We start from the raw sequence: 25,071 nt of genomic DNA on the forward strand, positions 1-25,071 counted from the left end.
TGCGGCCCGCGGGCCGTAGTTTGCCCACCCCTGGTATAAAGGGCTTGATACCGAAACAGGGCTGTTAGTTTATAGCACGGTCACAACATCATAGTAGAATTTTTAAAGTTGAAAAAACGATGAGAAAAAAAGAGCAAGTGCCTCAACGTCTGGCCAGTGCACATCCGTGCTCGTTGATTCAACGTCAACACTTTTTCGGTAGGTAAAGCATACAATATATTCCCACTTACCATCTTTTTTTTTTACACCAATTAATTGGGTAGCCACTTTAACAAGTCGAAATTCTGCCACTGAAATTGACTAGAATGAAACCGCCAACCAATCATAAGCTACGGTTTAAGTGACGTAAAAAATGACGAAAAGAAGATCATAGAAAGCAAATTAAGTGATGGATTTTTTGTCAGCTGGTTGGCTTAAGGGTTAGGGTTAGGGCTAGAAAGTAGTCATTTCATTGACGCGTGTTCGATTCTCGCCACTGCTATTGCTCTTTTTCTTCTGTAATTACCAAATAAAGTTCAAAACAAGCATTAACTCTCTGGATGAGTGCTAGAAGGGTCACAATTGGACGGTAGCCTCTTATAACACGTTCTGATTGGTTGGCGGTTGCATTGTAGTCAATTTCAGTGGCAGAATTTTGACTTGTTAAAGTGGCTACCAATTAATTGAGCCTTTGCTCCAGATTTTATATAATTTTCGTCTCCCACGAGTATTCAAATCGTCCTTGTAGCTAAGCTTCTCTTCCTCGTGGGAGACCCCAAAGTTTATCCGCTCTGCCTACGGGCAGACCGGGTATAGGAGTTAAACGTACCTGTGTTACGGTCACGTGATGGAGACGTGGGCGCTGCCTGGCTTTATAAAACTTCTGTCGCCCGGTCCGTCGTGAGCTGACCTTTTTGCGTTTGCAGAAAGCAAAGCCCGTCTCCCTGGCCCGTTCCGCCATTCTAACTTTTGCGGACGAGTCGCACAAAATTCTCGATCCACACTTTCCTTCCACAGGTACCTAGACTCCCCAGCCTGGCCCCCGCGACCTAAGCTGGTGGACTTCCCTTCCGGGTGCATCGCCACCCCATAATCACGCTGCTCCCCGCCTCCACGGGGCGTGGCAGGCCGGTTCTTTAAAGTCTCTGACCTGGCTATGTTTATTGTGTTCTTCTCGCCGTGTCAATTATTTTGTACTCGTGCGTCGTTGATCAAAATAAAACAGTTCATCATCATTTTAAACTTTCTTCCGTATAAACTATCGCTGGCTATTCCTATGTTTAAGTTTTAGTGTAGCCTAATCCACGGCCTACTAGAACACGGCCAAGTATGTTGCTATTTGAGGAAATTTCTAAGAGTCTGAATTGTTACAATTATAGCTATGACAAACCTGTCATCTTCCCATTTCCAGAAGTAAGTAAAATGAGCAATATTTGCACCTAGACATATGTTTGGCTTGTTTAACCGGAGATTAGGTATGTATGCTAAGCACAACTTATGCAATAACAATGTAAAAGATGTAAGATTTTTCAACTGCAACCTGGAGGTAGTATCGTTTGGTGTGTCGCTTTTGGTGAAATTGCATGTTCCAATTGTTCCATTTAAAATATCAAGGATTTTGTGTGGATTCTATGTTGTAAGCGGTTCATTTGATGTCCTAATTTAAATTTTAGTTCGTTTTGTTTTCCACCAAGTTTAATTTTGCAAGTAAAATGTGGCTATAGGCAAAAAATCCTGCTATACAAAAAACCTAACGACTGTATGATGAGACTACCTCCAGGATGTAGTTGGAAAATTTTACATATTTTACATTATTATCCCATAAGTTGTGCTTAACATACATATCTAATCTCTGGAAAAACAAGCCAAACATATGTCTAGATGCAAATATTGCTCATTTTACTTACTTTTGGAAATGGGAAGATGCCAGGTTTGTGATAGCTATGATTGTAACAATTCAGACTCTTAGAAATTTCCTCAAATAGCAACATATTTGGCCGTGTTCTAGTAGGCCGTGGCCTAATCATTGTTTTAAACTTGAATGATTGCACAACCAGTTGTCATCATTTTTAAGTTGGCGATAATGAAGTCCATTTGCATGGCATCGTTTTATCGGTTTCTTGCAGAATACAGTTTATAGCCTATCTACAAAAGCAGCTATGAAAAATGTTTTTATTTGTGGTGCCCATTCAACGGGAAAAACAACCCTCATCGACTATTTGCGGAAAAATCTAAAAGTTTACAAAGGAAAAATTTTATATTCTGACGAAGTTGCTCGAAAATTATTGCAGGAAAACAACGTCACAGCGGTAATTTTTACGTGAAAATAACTGCAATCATTCAATATAATGGATGCAATGGAAAAGTCATGTAGCCTGTAGCCTTCGATTTAAAACGTTCTTTGTAATGGTGGTATACTGGTGTTTTTCAAGTGTAAACTATGGCTCTAACACAGGGGTTCTTAACCAGGGGTGCACGCACCACTAAGGGGTCCAAGACCTGTGCCTAGATGGTGCGGGGATGCTGAATTATCAAAGTTTGTTATAATATGACGTAAGAAACAAAGTTGTTTTACCAGGTTTCAACAAAACTTCAAACTGTAGGCGTCTATTAATTTCAGCCAATCCTAGGAGGGGTGCGAGCATTGATTGTTAATTTAAGGTGGTGCCGACAAGGCAAAAGGTTAAGAACCGCTGCTGTAACAGGTTAGGTCTGTCTGATCGTCCTAAACTTCTGGGAGTTGTTTTTGCTTTTCTGTACATATGCTTTTACTTCCGATATGGGTACTTGTGTAGGCCTATATTCTATAACAACCGCAATGGTGCAACACCCAAAGTAACTCAGTTTGAAATCAATTTGATATAGGCCAAGTGAGCTTATATCAAATTTAATAATGTAAAGTCGTTTTGATAGAAAAAAAAACTGCAAGTAAAATGTAGCCTACTTCCATCACATTCCATAGGCTGCATGTCATTCCATAGCTTACATTTCACACTTCCATAACCAACATTCCAAGAAACTACGTATTTATTTATCGAGTCCAAACTTACATGGGCCATGAAAAAACAATCCCATAGCCCCATCGATATGTATCAAGCGTCATCGGACGCAGAAACTAAATTTCGAAAGATGTTATGAACAATGGGCGTATCAAGCACAACTGTCCGCCTTCGCCTCTACAATATTGTTGTCCTTCCGGGCAACGGTACCTGTACTTGGACGTGACTGACAATTTAACTGTAACGTGCTTGGAATATGATATCTGGCAATATAGATTCTGTGATGTGACATCAAGCACCACATCAAAAATGAATTTACGGCTGCCGAGGCGAATTAGATGATTATACTGTAGGGTAGGCCCTATTGATCACTAACAACCTAGGCTATACCGCAGTGACGATCGGTGAGGGAAAGCAAGGAAAGCAGTGCTTACCTTAGCAAAAACTATGCAAAATATAATGACTGAATTCTAGGTTTAACTTCTTATTATTTTTATCACGTCTATTTTAACTTGAAAATTACTGTATTCGTGACTACAATTACTCGTAACGCTTGTGAGTAGTCTAAGTCTACACCAAACCGCATGTCTTGCCTATAAATGCCAATTGACGCAAACGCTTCTGTCAAACAATCACTGAGGCTCCAGGTAAGCAACTATCAAACTTGCTTTCCCAGATTCAAAAATGTCAAAAAACGCCTTCGTTTCATCCAATCCTCACTCGTTTTGCAAAACGTCACCAGCTGCTTAGCCAATCAGATGTGTTATGGTTATGGTAGGTTAGTTGTGCTTTCCCAGTGACGTCAATGCGTACATTCGCTAGAGCGACTAGACTAACTCGTCAGAATGGTCTTTCGTCACGGTACACGCACAGCATCATAATGCCAAAAAGGTTGTTGCTGTTTTTTGATGTCTCCTTGCCATGTACTTTAGCCTACTGTACTAGCTTTCATAGCGATGCCTTTGCCCTTTTTACAGCGTTGATATAACGTTACTTCGCCAATGAACGTTCAGGTGCGGATGCAATATTTAGTTTGTTAAGCTTCTATACGCAGGAGGCAAACTTATCCAGCTGTTTGTACAAATTGCTTGCGGTTGTAATGTTTAGGCCTAAGTGTTAGTTTTTGTAGTGTAGGCTTAACTGAATATCTGAGAATGAACATTCATGACGAATTAAACATTTAGACAACTATTATTCCATGTCTAACACAGGATTTTGGTCCTGCAACTTTAAAATTAAGATTGTTCATGACTTCTAAACATTAAATGTATGTATGTATGATCACGACATAGGCGAAGCACAATTTGACAGATTTTTATTTTTGATTTGTTTTGGAAATGCTCTCAGAGCGCACCAAATTGGAAGTGTTTTTTAAAAATTTCTGGGAGAGCCCCCCCCGACCACCCGCTGGAAGCCCTTCGTGCTTACTACCTTGCTGCAGCATATTTCCAAGTTGCTTTCCCAACGGTTTAAGCCACCGAACGTCACTGCTATTCCGCATGTCTGCCAATCATGATTATGGCACTTGGTTTGAATACACGGTCACACCCCTGGCTGTTGACCCTGGTATTAGGTTAACAATGAGAAAGTAGGCGAAATGGTTTGGACTGTATTTTTTAGGTTTTTAACGTTCGACTAGTTTGTTAGGTCTATGGATGACCTTTCCAGGAGCGCAAATGTCCCTTCACCTTTTATGCTGTCACATAGTTACTCAAACTTTCTGAAAGCAATAAATTTGTCAGTTATCTAATCTTTGGAAAATTATTATCACGATAAGTAGTTTACGATAGACGACGCCATAGGCTACTGTACAGTGAACAACCTGCAATAACTTACAAAATAGGCCAAATAGCACATGAATGCTTCTGAGGCTAATGTTTTTTTTTTTGAACCACAAATTGTGCAAATCAAATGATCGAAAGGAATAATACCAACCCGGAAATCGAAAGGATAAATAACAAGCCACAAATTCATTGCAGCAGAGAAAACTAACTGTTTTGACAAAAACGATTTCATAAATTTGTTTTCTGTTCAGTGTGTTAAGCCTTAGTTAACTATTAGGCTATAACTTCCAGTAAAATTTAAATTTGTGTTTGATTGTTTTTAAATCTTTAATTATTTTTTTTTATGTAGCCTAGCCTACCCATTTTTCTTGGAATTTAATAGGTTCTTCTGCCCATTGAATTATTTCAAGTGATAATGCGCCAACTATAATAAAAGGTTCGACAATGGACAATTGGACATCTCTGTGCTAGTCCATTTTTATCGCTAAGACGTTTTACTATGCCAATGCAGGCCTACTTGTCTATGTGTTCACAAGGGAATCGGGAACATGCCACGTCGATGAAAAGACAAACTAACTGAACCACTTTAAACAACTGAAAGACAAGAGCGCAGTTGCATCAACAAAAATATTTCCTGGTATGTTAGGTTGCTTTACCGTTTGTTATTTTAAAGTGTGGTATTTGTAGGAAGCGCTTCGCGATCCAAAAGTATTCATAAAGTACAATCTTCTGATTTCTCAAGAACAGCATAGAAGAGAAGAAGAAATGGCAAACCGTTTTGGTACGTAAATATTAATTTACATTATGTAAACGTATATCAGGTATTTTCAAGATTTAATTAAGTGTAGCGTTAGTCTGCCATAAAATTTTTTATCTGCAAGGCTATAAAATTTACAGGTTGAACTATTGTAACTTGGTCAAATAATTAATTGCTGCTGTCGTCGAGATTTTTTTGGCTTTCATTAGCTTACTGTTTAATGCTAACTAATGGAGCCTTTCAATACAAAGTATTCATTGGTTACTGTTTTCTGTAGTGTTCAAACTACTGTAAATGTGTAGATTAGGTTTTCAAGCAATTGTTGAAGTCCTTTGTGAGTTATAAAAACTCTTGTTAGACTTGAAATAAAATTTATAGTCTGTTTAATCATCCAAGGTAAGCTAAGAAGGTTTGTACTTATACAAGATAAGTTATTTCAAGTTCATTTTGGGTGAAATAGCCTATATTGATTTTCATTTTTGTAACTTATATGCAGTGGCGTAGCAACGCAATATGCCGCCCTTGGATTTTTGCACGAAACGCCGCCCCTACCCCCCCCCTGTGACACCGTCGTAAAAGCTGATTACAATTCCACACAACAGAAGAATTAAATCAGTTTTGTTTAATTTTATTGAAAGTTCAAAATAAAACCACTTCTTACTCAGACAGCTGAAGGATTCTTTGTCTCCTTTATTTAATCCCTTGGCTTGAATGGCCCTTGTATATTCTGAAATCTTTCGGGCCATAATTTGATTATCTCAACTCTCATGTTATGAGTTAATGTTTCTGGCCAAGTAGTTAGCCTATCGCTTATTCGCTATTGCTTCCTGGCCAAGCCACATCGTTATGAGAATAATAGATAGCATCTGTTTTATCTTTATATGACAGTGTTTCATTCACAGGCTTTCAATGATGCTCGCTGTACTAGTGAGTGCTCAGCCTTGTGCTGATAGCCGGGAAGAACGCCCCCTTCTTCACAACCTGCGCGAGGACGCGTGAAAGAGACGTGGGCACTGCCCGGCGGTCAATTACTGCCGGTTCCAGCGTCCACACGCGACGGGTCGCCCGGTCCGTCGCAGGGCTTCATTCTGGGCTATGCAGAAAGAGCCTGTCTCCCTGGCCCGCTCCGCCATTCTAAATTTGCGGACGGGCTTTATAGTGTTTCGATCCACACTCTCCCTCCACAGGTACCTCGACTCCCCAGCCTGGCCCTCGCGACCTAAGCTGGTGGACTTAACCCTCCGGGTGCATCGTCACCCCATAAATCACGCCGCCGCGGGGTGTGGCAGGCCGGTTTCTTAAAGTCTTCGACCTGGCTATGTTTGTTTGTACTCTCTCACCGTGTCAATCTTTTGTACCGTGAGCCACTGATGCAAATAAAACAGTTCAACACTAAATACTGACGAGCCCAGCCTCATGGGCGAAACACGGTGTCTATCGCTGTCAATTCTTGCTACAAATCGGCTGCCAAGAAACATAATGATCACTTTGTTATTGTTTTGCTAGAGGTAGCCTACAATTCTTCTTCCGTCTCAATTTGAAGTACCGTATCGTATTAACTGTGCTAATCCTTTCTGTTTTTTTTTAGCAGAGGCAATTTTTACGAACTTCAAAATGACTCCTTTTTAGTTCTTCTCCAGCTTTCTTTTTCGTTCTAAAAAAATCTTCACTTTCTTTTACTCTCGTCATAGGCAAAACTTAACTTAAAAAAATTGCAACTTAAATCTTGTTCTGGAATCTGCAGCAGACCGGGTATAGGAGTTAAACGTACCTGTGTTACGGTCACGTGATGGAGACGTGGGCGCTGCCTGGCTTTATAAAACTTCTGTCGCCCGGCCCGTCGTGAGCTGACCTTTTTGCGTTTGCAGAAAGCAAAGCCCGTCTCCCTGGCCGTTCCGCCATTCTAACTTTTGCGGACGAGTCGCACAAAATTCTCGATCCAAACTTTCCTTCCACAGGTACCTAGACTCCCCAGCCTGGCCTCCGCGACCTAAGCTGGTGGACTTCCCTTCCGGGTGCATCGCCACCCCATAATCACGCTGCTCCCCGCCTCCACGGGGCGTGGCAGGCCGGTTCTTTAAAGTCTCTGACCTGGCTATGTTTATTGTGTTCTTCTCGCCGTGTCAATTATTTTGTACTCGTGCGTCGTTGATCAAAATAAAACAGTTCATCATCAATAAGCATAATAGCAAATTCGCTGAGTTAAGCTAAGTGATTTATTTCAGACCTGAAACTTTAAACATTTCACTAGCCTAACCCATCTTCACACATGAAATGGAGGAATCCCGTCTGTCTACCACTGACAGATAGTAAAGGTGGCAGTTGACTCGATGACCTCACGGTCTATTCCTGTCTCCTCCCGAAAGTGAAATAAACTTAAAACTAATCTGAACTTAACTACCGTACCAAAGCTAAATTGACTGAACAATGCTATAGCTTACTAGTTACAACCGACATTCTATCATTACTTCAACAGCATGAGTACCGTACCATTAAACCGTCACAAATACCACATGGTGAGGCACAATCTAAAAAAGTTGCAAATTAGTTTATAGGCATAACTTGTTTAAGTTTTTGGCTTCACTTAGATCAGGGTTAACCATGTCATTTAAATGTGACTGTCTTTGTTCGTTTAAACTTTAAAACGTTATCACATTTTGCCGCCCTCTAGCAACGTGCCTCCCCTGGATTTATCCACAAGATCCAATGGGTAGTTACGCCACTGCTTATATGCCAACCTCCGTCAAACATATGGCACCGTTTTCTATTCTTGGTATGTTCATTGTGCAATTGTATAAATCAGTGGTCGGTTATCAACCTTTTTGTCTTGGCGGTCCTCTTTTGGTGCTCAAGAAGCGGTTGAGGACCCCTAAACAATTACTTAAAATTTTAGTGTATAAACGAAAATAACTGTTTCATAAGTTTCGAAACGACACACTTAGATGAATTTACTGAACTAGCGACGCTTTTATGACGATTGATGACATTGACGAAGTTATGTTATGAGCTAGGCCGAAATGTTGGAACACGAGATCAAACATCAGTAATTCATACGCTGATCTGTGATCTTTCTAATGTGCGCAGCTGCGCAATGTGATTTAGTTTCTGCGCATTTGCAACGCTTCAAACATAAACCAAAACTTTCCAGTTTAACTTCTGCAAAATTTATCTGTGGTCTGTTGAATTATGTTTAAATAAAATGTAGGCTACCGATACAAAAAGCATTATCAGAATAAAAAACGACCAATATAACATAAAAATTTGTCAAATTTCTTGTGGCAAGACTTCAGATCCCAGGCTATTTTCATGTATTCTCATACCTCAATTTGTTTGAATTAAGTTTGTGATTTGTCCGTGCTATTTGAAACTTTGAGATCACTTCTAACAATTCCCTAAGTTTGTAGGTCCTTTGCAAACGCAGCCTTGAAATATCGGTACCCGTTATTTGGTCGAAAGACATTTGGTCGACAGTCATTTGGTCGACAGACGTTTGGTCGAAAGGACGTTTGGTCGACAGGACATTTGGTCGACAAGAAATTTGGTCAACAGAACGATTCATTTCAGGGTTAGGGTTAACTAACCCTAACCCAAATGTCTTGTCGACCAAATGTCTGTCGACCAAATGTCCTGTCGACCAAATGTCTTGTCGACCAAATGTCCTGTCGACCAAATGTCTGTCGACCAAACGTCCTGTCGACCAAATGACTTGTCGACCAAATGACTGTCGACCAAATGACTGTCGACCAAATGACTGTCGACCAAATATCTTTCGACCAAATATCTTTCGACCAAATGACTGTCGACCAAATATCTTTCGACCAAATATCTTTCGACCAAATATCTTTCGACCAAATGACTGTCGACCAAATATCTTTCGACCAAATATCTTTCGACCAAATATCTTTCGACCAAATGTCTGTCGGCCAAATATCTTTCGACCAATCGACCGGCCACCGAAATGTCAACACTAAAGTGAAGTTCACACTGACAAGCATAAGCGCAAATCATAAAACGTGTAAAAAAACGAGTGTTCACACTGAGAGGGGGTCATTTTATCGCGCTACCCGTTTGAGATCTTGCTTTTAAGCTTGAAAATGGAAGTTAAAGAGAACTCGATTTGTTCGAGGTGTTCCCGAGGCTCATTTGCTTGTTTCTGAGCACGCGTAACCTAGTTTGTTAGCGCTTTACCTGTGGGAAGGCGTCTTCTCAAAGGTACAGTAGAGCCAGTATTGTTTACTGTTTATTTTCAATCACTTCAGTTTTTTGTCAATGCAGTCCCGATGGCTGAGATCTTTTGGTGTTATTATTTGGTGTTTTTAAAAAACTATTTTTAATCTAATTATGACTCATTTTTAATTTAATTATGACTTATTTTTAATATTTTTAATCATTTAATAAAAAAACTAAAAAACTTAAAAAAGTTGTGCGTTGAAGAAAGTTTTAGAAAAAGAAGGGAAGACTTATAATAGAAGCTTCCCAAATTTGAAAGTCTGCTTAAGCAACCTTGAGGGTCAATTCCAATTAAAAATAGTAATTCGAAAACCATCAGATTAATCTAACTTTTGCAACATCAAAAGAAAAGAAACTTTGTAGGCCTGTTAGTGATCAAGGCCAGCAGCCTACAGAATTACCTATTGTGAAGGAATTCAGTCATAATTAGAATAAATAGGGAGGAAATTCCGAAGAAACAAAGAACATCCAACAAACGAACTCTTGGCATGCAAGATAGTTCCGAACTTGTTCTCAATTGAATAATTAATTGTAGTGTTGTATTTCTTTAGCCAGTAGGCCTAAGTGGTAGGCGAATGTCTTCGTCGCCCATCTCTAGTTGTACCTTTGAGGGCCTAAAAACTGTTGGAGTTAATGATCGTAGTGATACGTTGAAGGCCACCCACCCACCGATCGATAACTTGACTAAAGAGTGTGATGAGACAGTTCCTGATGTTAACTACACATATAAAAAAGGGCCTCACTCTATGACAATGGTGACCGGTCGATTGGTCGAAAGACATATGGTCGACAGTCATTTGGTCGACAGACATTTGGTCGATAGGACGTTTGGTCGACAGACAATTGGTCGACAGACAATTGGTCGACAGACATTTGGTCGACAAGACATTTGGCCGACAGGACATTTGGGTTAGAGTTAGGGTTAGTGTTGTGTGTGACGCGAACACAACAGGTACGGTAATTGCGGCGGTGACGTCACGATTTTCCTAATCCACCCGGCAGGACTGAGCATTGTTAAAGCACGCCAACTTGAAGAAATCACTCGGTTTCCAATGACTGCTTCGCAGCAATGAAGTTTATACGGTTTTTCTGTCAAGAAATAACACAACATAAGACACTAGTCACAATTCACCAAGTGCAACAGTCGAACTGATAAACGTACTAAATTTGTTGACTAACAGTTCTCAATCCACTGTAGCCTACGGTACACAAGTTCCACAGGTTGGCCAATGACGCACTGAATAAATAAATTCGCGATGTTACCTTTCGCGATTATTACGTAGGCTACCGTACAACCATTACGCTCGACCAAAATTAAAAACAAAGAAACGTGGCAGTTCACATGGCCTAGTTAAGATCGGTTTACGAGAATTAATTTCCATTAGGCTGACAAATTATTGGTCAATAATTCAGTAGTAAACATGAATCCACAATTCACGACACATATCAATCAATCATACAATTCAGAATAATAAACGTACCGGTAGTATGACCGGATCAGTAAGGCCAAATGATGCACTTGCACGCGGAGGATTGTATAGTGATTGACTCAGTAAGTTGAACTCTTGAGAGATAGCAAGCTGCAAACATGGAATTCAACCTACACGTAAATATTACCATAGCAGTTGTCAAACTTAAGTCCTGTAGAAATACATAACAGAGAAGCAGCTAACAAAGCATAAACATCAATCAATCAATTTTCAGTCACAAACTACAGTAGCTAACAAGTTCGGCTAGCTGGCAAACTAGCAGCAAAAACAAAAACGTCTCGAAAGTTCCATAGACAATCTCATGGTGAGTGTTGCCATTTGCAAATCAGCGATAACAATGAAGGGGAAACGACGCTAGGTGGCGAATACACAAATCAACAGGAGTAATGCAGTAAAACGAAAGGTAGGCCTATCAAGGACCTGTTGAAATCTAACAGTTAGGGTTAGTTTAGGTTAGGGTTAGGGTTAGGGTTAGGTTAGAGTCAGTTAACCCTAATCCTAAAATGAATCGTTCTGTCGACTAAATGTCTGTCGATCAAATGTCTTGTCGACCAAATGTCCTGTCGACCAAATGTCTGTCGACCAAATGTCCTGTCGACCAAATGTCTGTCGACCAAATGTCTTGTCGACCAAATGTCTTGTCAACCAAATGTCTGTCGACCAAATGTCCCGTCGACCAAATGTCTGTCGACCAAATGACTGTCGACCAAATGTCTTTCGACCAGTTTCCCAGGTACCATGACAACTCGGATAAAAGCTAAAATCGAAACTCAATCCATCTGGATGCTTACGAATCCCAACTTAAACTACAGTCTCGAAACTTTGGCCCAGTTGCAGGGCATTCTGAAGCCCTTATAGAATTTAATAAACAAAGAGAAATTAATGCACTGATACCTGAATGAATTGAAAAAGGAAGGGATAAGATCTTACTTAGCCATTCAAAACTTAAGTGCCTAGTCTGAATCAAGAATGGCAAGCTAATTTAAATGTTACTGCAAAATTCGGAAACTATCACGGACCCCTTAAAACCGTACGCGAACCCCCGGTTGAGAACCGATGGTATAAATCTAACTTTTGTTTTGGTCTGAAAGCAAGATAATCTAGCATGATTTTAAAAAGTCAAAAGCATTGTTTTCTTTGAGCAGGATCTTTACGATAGGTTTCCACACGATATATTCCTTATATTGATTTGGCAAGTTCGTTTAACACCAATTCCGCGCTTGGAATTTGAGTACGATGGATTTGCATGAGAGCTAGTCCAGAAAGCCTGTCCTGCCTCATAGTGCTTCTAAGGTAACTTTTAAAGCGTCCTAGACAGCTAAATGTTCTTTCTGCAGAAGCAGTTGTGACTGGAAGTGTAGCCAAAATTATCAAGAGTTTGTAAATGTTTGGATAAAACTCTTTTTGGCATTCTATTGCTGACACCGCATCAATCGCACTTGCTGGCCTTTCACTTTCAAGAATTTGTTCCCACTTAATTTTCCACCTGGCAAGTTCATCTATCATGGCTTCGCAGTCAAGAGTGTAGATGTAGACTATCGAAACCAGCGTAGCCTACTTTCGGTTTCGATAATCTACACTCCACAGTATGGCTGTACGTGTACGACGTACGTCATAGTACATTTCATACTGCATAGAACGCTTAAAAAATTTTCAAAAAATTTCGGGGGGGGGGGCAAATGCCCCCAATGCCCCTAAATCCGGGCCTGATCATGACATGTTTTCACAGCCACCAACAAGCCATGAGACATCTCCACAACCGTGAACAAGTCATGAGATGTCTCCACAACCATCAACAAGTCATGAGATCTTAACACAGCCCCCTATATCAACACCATTTCATGGCATTATGGTTACACCGTTTGCAAATACCCTAAGCAAGAAGCGGGAGCAAAGAAAAATGAGCATTAATTATCGAGCAACAACTGTATGGAAGTCTCTTTGACTCTAATGCAAAAGAGAGGAAAAAGGCAAAACGAAAGGGAAAAGCACACCCAAGTGTAGGAGATTGGTATTGCCCAGTATGTTCACAAAATACAGTCTCCGACATGAGGCAATGTGAAAGTTGCAAAATATGGTAGGCTACCATGAAGACTGTGTTGACTTAACAAAAAATGGTGATGAGTTTGTATGCCCTGATTGTGATATGTAAATGTTTTATTGTTGAAAAAGAATTTTTTTGAAGAAATTTATTTAAACTTGTGATTGAACAAAAAACTTGTTGCACAAACTTACGATTGATTGCAAAAAAAAACTTACTTGAACTCACTATGTGAAGTCTAACATTTCTTTTTGTAACAAACTATGCAGCCTAAATAAATTGTTTTGTGGATTTTTCACTGCTTTGATGTTGTGTATTGTTTTTTACCGCAATTTATGGCTCACAAAGTTAAATTTAGAAGGCTGGCCTTATTAAAGCAACGGTGCCTTGTTAAGGCCCACTCAGCAGTAATTAGCAAATGAACTAATTCTAAAACTGTGGTCAATAGGCTATGTTATTAACATTGTTCTAAAGAAGTGCTTTAAAGAGGCTAAAACACACATTGGTAGCCGCTTTTTTATTTCATGATGAATTTGGGACAAAATCAAAATGATGGGTCTTGTTGGGGAACGGTAGCCTACTTTAGATAAGCATTCAAAATCTGATATGATATTCACTTGGAAAGGATATCAAAAAGGAAGGATACTATTCATAGCAAACTTGGCTTTACAAGTTAATAGAAAGTATAGTTAGGCCTTTTTAGACATCTTGATAAGTTTCAAGAACAATTAGCCAACCGTAGCTATTATTTTGTAACAACCAAGGCTGTGGAGTCGAATCGGAAGGATTTTAGCATGTCCGGAGTGTGAATTTTTTCCCACGAACTTTCTGTTACTTCGCATAGAGTTTGTATTTATAGCCTACCGTGTGAATGCAAACATTTTTCGGTTGCTTGTTTAGTTCAGTGGTTTCGCCTTTAGCCTTACATTCATGAAGACATCGGTTCGACGCACATCGAAGTCATTTTTTTCTTTACGTTAATTTTTGCGGTGCACAAAAGCTTTCAAAAAAAGTAGTGTTAAGGTTAATTCTTAATCAATTCGGAAATTCTTACTTTTAGACTAGTGACCAGAATCAATTTCCTTTTTCCAATTTTTTTAAACTTAGACTAGGTGTGTCTCTAGGCTACGTTTTTTTTCAAGTTCAATGTTTAGAAGTGGGCCTGGAGGGAGAAAACCGGCTGCTGTGAGGGCGAAAATCGGTAAAAAGAGTTACGCGCGCCACGCTATAACCGGTAATGGCTACACTTACAGAAATATGCAAATGAGAGAAAAAGTTCGTGGGAAAAAAATTTGCGTACGGAGTCAGCGTCGTTAAAAAAAATGTTTACACCGACAGTCGACACCGACTCCGGTTTGATACAAAACCCCGAACATTAAAATGTTTGTTTGCAATCTTTTTTTAAAACATTTTTTTGTTCTCTGTATTGCGCGCTTTATCTTTACCAGAAAATGGCAGTATTTGTTCTTGCTAGTTTTTGGAAAGATTATCTTTTCAAGTTCGACTGCAACTTCATTGTAAATTTAAAAATAAATAAAACATTAGAAAAATCTGTCAATTCTAAATAATGTGGCAACACTGAAGCCGGAGTGAAAGGATAACGACTAGAACATCACACAACTAAGGCAAAAAAGAAAATTGAAAAAATAAAAACTAATCGGGAAAAATGATGGTTTGCGAAAATGAGAAAATTGAAAGTAGTTACTTTTAGCGCCAAAAACTCGAGAGTGCGATGTTTTAACTATTTCCTGATTAGTTTTCTTTTTTTAATTTTCTCTTTCGCCTTAGTTGTGTAATGTTCTAGTCGTTACCGAGTGGGAGACTCGGAGTCGGCCAGTTATAAATAGAGAAGTCGTAAGCTATACTTTTCTCCCAACTCCACAGCCTGGTAATAGTCTTATATTAGCGATTTATTAACCTAAATCAAGACACGTAATTTAAATTTTAAGTTTGTAGCCTAGATCGCTGTTTTTGTTTGCAGAAAACACTCCAAGCACGAAGTTGTGCTTTTTTGATCGAGGCATTATTGATCCTGTTTGCTATCTACGCATGACTGCTGGAGAACAATTTGCAAACAAAAGACTTGAACAGATTCATGTGTCTACGCTTGTAAAAAGGTAGGCCTCGTCAATGATTGAATAGTGGAATGCATGATAATTATTTTGTAATTCTGAAAAGAATGAAAATTCACTAACACGGAATTGTTTTGACTAAGATAGCATTTGTTTAGGTTAAGACGCGATTCTTCAACATTTTTTATCTTGTTTATACCAAAGACAGGCAAGACACAACAATACCACAGGATTGAGCATTACAACAGTATATATTTTGATACATCGGTATGTCCACCAGACATTTGACCACGAGAGTACGGGAGCGTTTGAACTTTAGAGACTTAAAGAAAAGTGCCATCAAAGACCATATTATGGAGTGTTCCTTTTGCACAAATCGAAAATTCTCTGCTGACTCATTTAAAATTTTACGCAAAGGCAAATCCCAATTTGACACAAAAATTCAGGAAGCGCTATTAATCAAACGCTACAACCCAAATTTAAACAAACAATTATTTACTGGCGGCGCGTCCATTCTACTAAACATTTACTAAGTTAGATGGATCACGTTCCCTGTGGTGCTAATTCGTTTGTAGTCATGTGTGCCTTTTTCTAATGTAATTTTGTTTTCCGTCCGTCTGTTTGTTTTCCACACTATTGCTTTTAACCGCTGCGTATTTCTTGATGCTTACAATTAGTTAGCTAGTTAGGGGAAAGGTGGGGTTAGTTGAGTCATGTTTCAGATTTTTCCTTATATTTTTTTACCTATTGTAGATACACCTATGAAACTCTAAGTGAAACAAAGGTAATGAAGTATGCTTGCTACTACCCCTTTATCAAAATGCTATCTCATGTTTAATTGCCATTTTTATTACCTCAAACATAGAGCACCGTTTGACTCAACCAACCCCACAGGCAGGGTTAGTTGAGTCAGTGGGTGGGGTTAGTTGAGGCGCAATGGCATTCATGAGATGCATAAGTTTTTGGGTCTATATTGGGCACCGCCCCCATCTGGCACCTCTGATCTATACCATCAATGAACGTTTATTGTATTCAGGAGTGGGGAATAACCTACTTTGTACTGTGGGCCGCAAAAATTATTAACAATACCAGGCAGGCCACATGGCCCCAAATTCGCCCGTTTCCACAGTCTTTCCTTGAAAAAAGAGTCTTCACTGCAACCAGACCCAAATTTTCCTCGGTTATTTTACTCGACTTTATGTCGTTTCTCTAAGAAAACAAAAATAGGTCTTTACCGCAACCAGGCCCTAATTTCTCTCGATTTTGCCCTACTTCATGCCATTTCTCTAAAAAAAGTCTTCATACCGCCTAGACCCAAATTTCACACATTCTATCGAAATTAGTGACGTGAAATCTAATACTTTTCATGCTTTTTCCGCGGGCCACATTGTATTGCTTCGCGAACCAAATTTGGCAAAATTGGAAGTAGGCCTATTTGCATTGGAGACACATAAGTGGTCTCTGAACTACCTGAATTCCGAGCAGAAGTTACGTTGGAACAAGCTTGATGTGCAGCACTAATATTGGTGTGTTTCGAAGGTTGCGGACAACTGATCCGTGTGTTCATTGATTTCTGAAGTACAGTTTTCAGCTTGAATCCGAACACGTAGGCCTAACTCTAAAGGTCGGTTGGTCATTTCTGTTGGAGCAAAATCTATGTCAGTGAAAATGTCTCTGTACACAGGATATATCCCTGTTGTCTCAAAACCGGCAGCAATATTTTTGTGGGAAAAAGCATTTTCATAGGCTTGGTTTGTAATGCCAGCCACATCATATATACTATAAACCTTTCCAGGGTTATTTATTTGCCAGGAACTCAATGCTCTGTTGTAGTAGGCCTTAACGGGCCATACACAGCCCTGTCCAAAGGCTGTAATTAATGAGATGTGTGAGGGTGTAAAACTAAACAGAAAAGTAGGCATAATGGATAATTTTAATCAAATAATAGCTCATTTTGTCCAAGTAACTGATTTAATAATGCACGTTTAGCAATTCAAATTCAGAATTAAGATTTCAGCAGCCTGAAACTTGAGGTAGGGTTAGTTGAGTCACTGCCTCAACTAGCCCTGCAGCTATTGACTCAACCAACCCCAATCCTTCCTCGTGACAATTATTGAACATATTATCTATACGTAAAGCTTTATCGGTCTTACACAAATGTACTATGCTTAAGATAGCTATAAACTATATGAAACTTTGACGCTATCTTCGCTTACGCCTAGCATAGCTTCAGCATCCCAATCAACTTTGAGCTGAAAATATTTACTTTTTAGTCCAAAAAATGGCATTTTGGTGACTGTATAACCTGTATAACTTGCACGGCTGCTAAAGCAAGATGGACGCAGTTACCCATAATGCTTATTGTTTCTAGCAATTAATCTTCACGAAGTCATGCTTGGTTAGTCAGAAAACAATGGTGACTCAACTAACCCACTGACTCAACTAACACCACCTTCCCCCTACCTTCAAGAAGTTGAAATTTATTGCATTTTATCAATATTTTCAGATTCCTGATGAGGGCTTATAGGTTAAGCCGAAAACGTTTGAATGTTAAACTATTTTGTAAATATGTAAAAAATATATACTGTTGTAATGCTCAACCCTGTGGTATTGTTGTGTCTTGCCTGTCTTTGGTATAAAAAAGCAAACTCTCTCCCGAAACTAAATTTATCTTGCTGCCCACTAAATAAAAATGCATTGAAAATGCTTTTGAGTCAAAACGAAAACAATTAAAAAACGCCCATTTGCTAATAATAACCGATGGGTTACTGGCATAGGTAGGCCTACTCAGCTTGCATTGACAATAATGTTTTAATTTGCAACGGCTAGTTTACTCATTTGGATAGATGTTGTATTGAAAACAAACGATACGGTATAACTTTCTTAACGTCGCATTTAATGCCTTACGTAGATGACGTAGTTGGCTTACTAAACCCAATGAACTACGCGTATTGAGGGTACGTTCAGTGGCGTACGCAGGATTTTGTTCCGTGGGGAGGGGGGCATTCGATATAATTTGACTTTTTTTTAACAAGAGTTGCCTTATGCTACTCTATAGTCTGACCAAGGTTTAAGGTAGCTTATCTGTTGGTGAAATACAGTGTTGTACGTTGACGCCGTCAATTTGACGGCGTCATTTGACGGCGTCAACTTTTTGTTGACGCTGAGGCTAGCGCCGTCACTTTATTTTTCAGTTGACGGAAGTGATAGCGCCGTCAACTATTTTGCCGATTTTAAGCGTCAAGCGCTATGCGTCATTTTTTTTCATGGAAAATCTCGTTACACAATAAGAGTTTCACAATGTATTCTGGCCAACGCGACTCATCCGAAATGCCGGCTTTTGCGTTGGTTGGAATGGCTCCCTGGAATACACGCGGAAGAAGTTCGCCAAATGGTGATCACACATGTATTGAGAACGAGGGATCAGAGACAGAAAGCGAAAAATCCATGAATGGCATCGCGGACGTTGAAGATACTTTATTTCAAGAGCTTTATGCCCCTGAAAAGAGCGATATTGGTGCAGTGGACCTCGCTAAAATATTTATACATGCTAAACTATCACAGCACGCTTGGAACAGTGATACCTTTTCGAGTAGCCTAAACGTTTTCAACTTGTTTTTGAAATACAACACACCAATACCAACCAGCGCTGCTATGGAACGCATGTTTTCACTTGGAAAGGACAATACGCGTCCCAAACGCAGCAGATTGTCAGACAAACGTTTTGAAATGCTTGTTTTTCTGCAAGGAAATAACTAATAAGCAGGGCCCGCAAAAGTCAATAAAGTCAAAATTTTTTAAGGACTTCGTTTATCCACAAATCAAAGAATAAAGTTGTTTTCAGCACCTAAGGGACTGTTTCTAAGACGTTTATAGGTCAAAATAAAGTCAAAATTGATAATAAAGTCGAAATTTGTCAAATTATGGCTTTTAACAAACTTAATTCTGTGTTTCTAGAGAGTAATTTTAGTCAAAATCCTCGTGGAAGCATTGCAAATCAGGAACTGCGACACAATTAAACCATATTAACCCATAAAAGCAGGAATATGTCACAATGATCACGGATCAGCAGTAACTTTTATCGCAAATTGTCCTTTGTTTATTCACTGTTACGTCGTTATATAATTTTTATGAAACACTCCCTCTTCACAAATATGGTCTTTTCGAAGATCAACAGTTTTGATTTTAGGAATAGCCCAGCCTAATGACATTCCGTAGTAAAAAAATGCCTAAGCAAGCTAAATCGTCTTCTGTCTTCAGCAAAAGTTAGATTTGTGGAGATTTTCCTATCGCTATAAAACACAACAAACTTTTTATAATCCATAAAACACCTTGACTTTTCGACAAAGTATTACGTTTGGGTCTGAAATCGACACATCATTATGTTTTGGTAAGTGGTATCAATTCAAGAAAGAACTGTAGGCTACCCTCTATAAATAAGCAATTTCGTTAGTTCAAAATAAAGTCAAAATTTGATAAAAATAAAGTCAGAAATTTTTTTTTAGGCTGGGTCAAATTAAAATGGCCCTACTAATAAGTTAAGTAGCTAATTACAATACAGTCTCAAAACATAATAGGCCTACCTGCTCTTTATTTATAGCTATTGTTAGCCTAAACTTGGTTGAGATATTTCCGTTTTATAAGACGCTGGCAAAAAATAGCGCTAGAAATTAGCGCTGACGCTGACGCCGTCAATTTCTTTAAGAGCTTACGCAGTACTTTACGCCGTCAAGTTTTTAGGCAATTCGCGCTGACGCTGACGCCGTCAATATATTTCAATGACGCGTACAACACTGGTGAAATATAGACTCTCACGCTTCTCACGGTCTTTGCGTATGTCACTGTACACTGTACAGATACCGATTCTGAATATGAAAAGCATGATGGTAGGCCTAAACGGAGAAGTAAAAACCATAATAGTTCGATCATGATAAGCAACGTCATTACCTTAATTAAAGCATAAATCGAACTACTCCGTGAAAGTTTAAATATCAAACGCAATTTTAACTTTAATCAAAAATTACCGCACTCTGAACTATAGAACGAAAAATAAGGCCTACCCTCCTAAACCACCATCAAGCAATAACATATTTACACTACACAATCACAATAACGCTGAAAAAACACGCTCAGCAAGAGACTAAGAGTAGGCTATGTAAAGCTAATAAATCATTCAATGGACAATTGAAAACTTTGATTAAGATTCTCAAGAAATGTTGCTTTCAACTCTGGTTTCTCTCCAAGCGTAGCCTACCGGTACCCATGAAATTTCATATCATATTATTAGCCTATTTCAAGCTTTGATACACCTAAATTTCGATAAATGCGATACGTTTTTGGCATGCGAGATTATATTGATTAGATTACCTATAAAAGTTATTTTGGATATTTATGGTGGCCCATAGACCTACCAGACAATAAACAAACTTGAATTACAATGGACACAAATGCGTAGAGCGATAAAATAACGAAAAAGCCAATAGTGTTTTAATTATCGTCCAGCAATAATGGTGATTGGTGAGAGCAAAATAATGATAAGCCGGAGTGTTAGGACTAAATTCACCTGATTAGAAACGAAAACCCGAAATCTAGGCTATTATTGCATTTGCACCAAGGTGATAAACGCAACGTTCACAAACACAATCACATAAGTAATTTTAGACAAAGCCCAATCGTCGATTGTTCTTGCTAAACTCTGTTATTACGTCATCATAGTTTAGCTCTAACTCGGGATAAATGTACAATAATGCCAGTCCATTGAGACGCTCTTCTCCCATTGCAGATCTCAAATAATTCTTTACATATGTACCGTACTTTAGAGAACTGAAAAATATCTCATTCGTAGCTGTTGTTACAGGTGTGGTTGCAAATATTTGTAGCAATGTTGCGATGTTGGGGAACGTTTTTAGGTCCACTGCGGCTTTGAAAGCATCAATAACGTTATCAGGTATACATGAACTGTTTCGCCAATGGATTTGCCATCTCAAATATTCTATTTTGACGAATCTTTTCCACATGAAAGAAAAGAGCTGTACGTGCTAACGGTTTTTCAATGGCTTCAAATGGTTGACTTGAACAATATTTCGGTAGCAGAGATTGAAGTGAAAATGCAATAGTTGTTTGAGAGCTGAATCGTTCTCGCAATTGCAGAAGGCAAGCGTCTAAGAAAGGATAGAATACGCTTCTGCGGTAGTATTCAGAGGGAGTGTCAGCTGGTACATTACTTCTCTGTTTTTGAAAGCGAGCTAATCTCGGTATAGTAATGGCTTCACCCTATGGCCCCCATGACTCAATGCCCCCCCTGCGTACGCTACTGGACACCCCTGATTTCGTCGTTAAATTCAACTTGTCTCTGCCATTTTTTGCTTTCAATTTATGACAAAGCAGAAACCTTTAGGCCAGGGGTGGGCAACTTGCGGCCCGCATGCGGCCCTTCATTTTCTTCCTTGTCTTTTCACTCCCCTGTAGCCTACCTGTGAAATAAGTTTTGCGCCTGTAGAAATCCAGCTTGAATTGAATTTACTGCATAAGGATGATATTCTTGTACAAAATTTCAATAGGATGAACTCCATTGCTGAAAATATGAATTAGTGTTTATTTGATGTGCTGCCCTCCTGTAAGCATTACATTTTCCTAACTGGCCCTTGTGTTAAAAAAGTTGTCCACCCCTGCCTTAGGCTATATGCGAAGCTATGAAAATGCAAATATCGCAAAACTATTATGATAACTTTTAGGCTATTATTTGCTATTATGCTATTAATAGTGTTTGTAAGCGAACAGCCAGAACAATCCTCAAGTTGTTTTCAAAAAACAATGTTTGAAAACACGGATTTTAGGAAAACAATAGGTCAACAAGCTGATCTCTCGCAGCACAGTCTAAAAAACACCGGTTTAAGTATTCATATAAAACACCACCTACCGGTATTCGAAACAAAACTGTTTTGAAAATTATTGCGTAATTTTTTTTTCTCAAATAAGATATTATGTTTCGAAAGCCATTAAATTAACCATGCTGCCGTATACAATACATATTATTTTGATAAGTGAGAGCTACTAAAAATACTTGTAAATATTCCATTCAGCCTATCTGCTTGTCACAAAAAAAACAAAGAGAAGAATTGCACATTTTTTTCCAGCCAAAATGTAAGCGTAGTGATAAACATTGCATTTACTCATTTATATTTTGTTAAAAAAAAAGATTTTATTAAACACTATATCGTTTTTGTTTTTCTTTCAGATTGCAAAACAAGCAAACTTCCATCGTGTTCATAATGAAACCATATGAAAAATACCAAAGGAAAGATAATGTTCGGATTGACTACAACTTTGATGACATTCGTAATTACGATGAAATCATGCAATCTATGATGATTTCTCTCAACATCGACTTTCATTACATTAAAGACGACGATTTGATAAAAAGAGCGAAATGTGTCATTGATATTGTATCGTCTCTTTGGCCTGAGTTAAACTTGTGTTTAAACACTTCAGCCTAATTTTTGATTTTTTTCAAAATAGTTTTAGTTTTTTTGTACTTACTTATAGGCTATCTGCAGTCAGGTGGGGCTGCAGCCCCATGATACGAGCCGCCACTGATCTACACCATTTATGGGCCTAATCGTTTATTATTGAGTTTTATTTTAGTTCAAAAATGAGATTTCGTTAAGTGTTCTAAATTCCTTGTTTTTTACGTTCCTTCTGTGTTCGCAATTTTAATCGATATTGTGTAAACTTGTAGAACACACAACTCTTAGTATTTCAACACTTTGTTTTGTGAGTGCAATAAATTTGCTGTTTACAGCGAAAACCAGAATTACAAAATATAACTTTAAGCCTACTTACTCAGGGGCGCCGGAACGATTTTTGACTGGGGGGGCAAGATTACGAAAAAAGGGCACTTTTGTTTAGTAAAAGGCCAATTTTTTTTTCAAGTTTCAAGATAAAATATAGCGATAATGATAATCCGGTATACAAAGAAGGGCACCATCCTATGTTATAATGATGTAACCTACTGTCAAGCCTTAAAGCAGCCTGTGGCCATGGCCGCTAAGTAGTGGTTGAATGAACCGCCGGTGCTACCTCCTCAATCGGCGAAGTTTGGCCGCCGATCTCTTCTAGCCAATTATTTAATTTCGCAATAGAATGATCGTGGATTAACTGTCGAAAATATGCAGTATCAAAGAGTGACGCAAAATTAGGTTAGCGCGTCATAATCGCCACTGTTGCATTGTGCGGGAATATTTGTTATTGATGGAATATATCCATCTGCGATCGCCAGCGCTGTAAGTCTTGTTTGTAACTCCCGACGTTTATTTTAACAAAGTCTTAATCCGAAGTGCTAATTTACATCGGCTGGCAATATTGTCGTTTTTATGTCGATTCGATGTTGTCGGACATTGAACCGTTGTTAAAAAGGAGAACTAAGCTATTTGACATCAATGGGGAAAACATTTTTTGATCATATTTTGCCAAAATTATATGCTTCTTTTAGTAATGTACATCATTGAAATAGCTAAAACCTCAATTGCTAAGGCAACAGGGATCAGATGTCAGTAGATGAAACAGAAAAAATATTTCGCACTTGCTAGTGCATCGTCAGTTCTGATAAAAGGCAGTTAAAGCTTACAAGTAATGTTTTAATCATTGAAATACTTATTTTATTACCTTGCAGTCATCGTCAACACATGTCGAACGTTGTTTTTCGTTGCTAAAAAGAATTCTAGGGGAGTGGCGAACTTCTATAAAATCAGCCACATTGCAGACCGTTTGAATAGTAGCCTACTGGATTACAATCCCGATAAAGCAGTATTGCGTGGTGCAACGATTCTCTTGTAGGACGTCGCCCAGGCCCAGACTTCAACAACGCTAAGTGATCATTTTAGCATTGTTGCAAGTTTAATTCTATTCACTTGTGCTATCGTTATTTTTATTTTGGCCTCCAAGCACGCCGATTTGGCCGCCGAGAAGGAGCTCCCGGTAGGCCACGATGGCTGCCGAAAAAAAAAACGAGTTTTATGGCCTGTACTGTGTTGCAACATTTTGTGCTGTAAATATTATTTTGAGGCAAAAATGAAAGATTATAATTAGGCTAAAAGCGAATAGCAGAAATTGTTATATTGCAAAATGTGCAGTTGCTTACATGACTTTAAACGTCGGCTGCATAGCCGAGTGGTGAGAGCCCTGGAACGGCAATCGAAAGGGCGCCGGTTCAGCACCGCTCAAGAGCATGCGGCTGTGTCTTTGGCAGGACACTTAAAGGCATGCCTGAAGGTGGACACGAAGATTGGCTTCCTTGCCTTTCCGTCCACTTAATATAAATCTCAGGGAATCTTCAACCACCAGGTGTAAACCTGGATCGACAAACAAAAAATATATTTAAAAAAAAGACTTTAAAAGGGCACCATTGCCCCCCCTGCCCCTCCATCTGCAGAAAATTTGAGGGCAGGGGGGGCATTCGCCCCCCCTGCCCCCCCGCTTCCGGCACCCCTGTACTTACTACAGTGGAAAGACTATATTTAACTCTATCTCAGTACGAGCTGTTTTCGTACGGGGAAAGCACGTCACAGGCAGTGTTCCCTCTAAGAAAATTTTACGATGAGCAAATATTTGATTTAGTGAGCATGAGCATTTCTATGCTGAGTTAAAATGGATTACCAACTTTGTGAACCGAGTTTGGGAACCACTGGTCTAGAAGAAGTTTAATAAAAAGCGAACAAATT

The 25,071-nt window shown here is 39.0% G+C and overlaps 1 protein-coding gene across 1 annotated transcript; it reads left to right on the plus strand.

The window, feature by feature from the left end:
- The first annotated feature begins 2,116 nt into the window (after nucleotides 1-2,116).
- On the plus strand, nucleotides 2,117-23,107 carry LOC145767380 (uncharacterized). Its single transcript, XM_082579190.1, has 4 exons — nucleotides 2,117-2,288; nucleotides 5,450-5,543; nucleotides 15,262-15,397; nucleotides 22,590-23,107. Exons 1-4 carry the CDS (start codon nucleotides 2,139-2,141, stop codon nucleotides 22,846-22,848), a joined length of 639 nt encoding a protein of 212 aa, XP_082435316.1. The 5' UTR covers nucleotides 2,117-2,138; the 3' UTR covers nucleotides 22,849-23,107.
- Nucleotides 23,108-25,071: the final 1,964 nt, after the last annotated feature.

This window comes from Aplidium turbinatum, chromosome 3 (genome assembly GCF_918807975.1).
Source record: "Aplidium turbinatum chromosome 3, kaAplTurb1.1, whole genome shotgun sequence".
NCBI lineage: Eukaryota > Metazoa > Chordata > Ascidiacea > Aplousobranchia > Polyclinidae > Aplidium > Aplidium turbinatum.

What these genes read in the sequence shown, in the direction of transcription:
- LOC145767380 (XM_082579190.1), top strand. Translation starts at nt 2,139, where the DNA reads ATGAAAAATGTTTTTATTTGTGGTGCCCATTCAACGGGAAAAACAACC. An exon ending in AGGAAAACAACGTCACAGCG is followed by an intron (nt 2,289 to 5,449) that starts GTAATTTTTACG and finishes TGGTATTTGTAG; the next exon opens with GAAGCGCTTCGCGATCCAAA. An exon ending in AGAAATGGCAAACCGTTTTG is followed by an intron (nt 5,544 to 15,261) that starts GTACGTAAATAT and finishes TTTTGTTTGCAG; the next exon opens with AAAACACTCCAAGCACGAAG.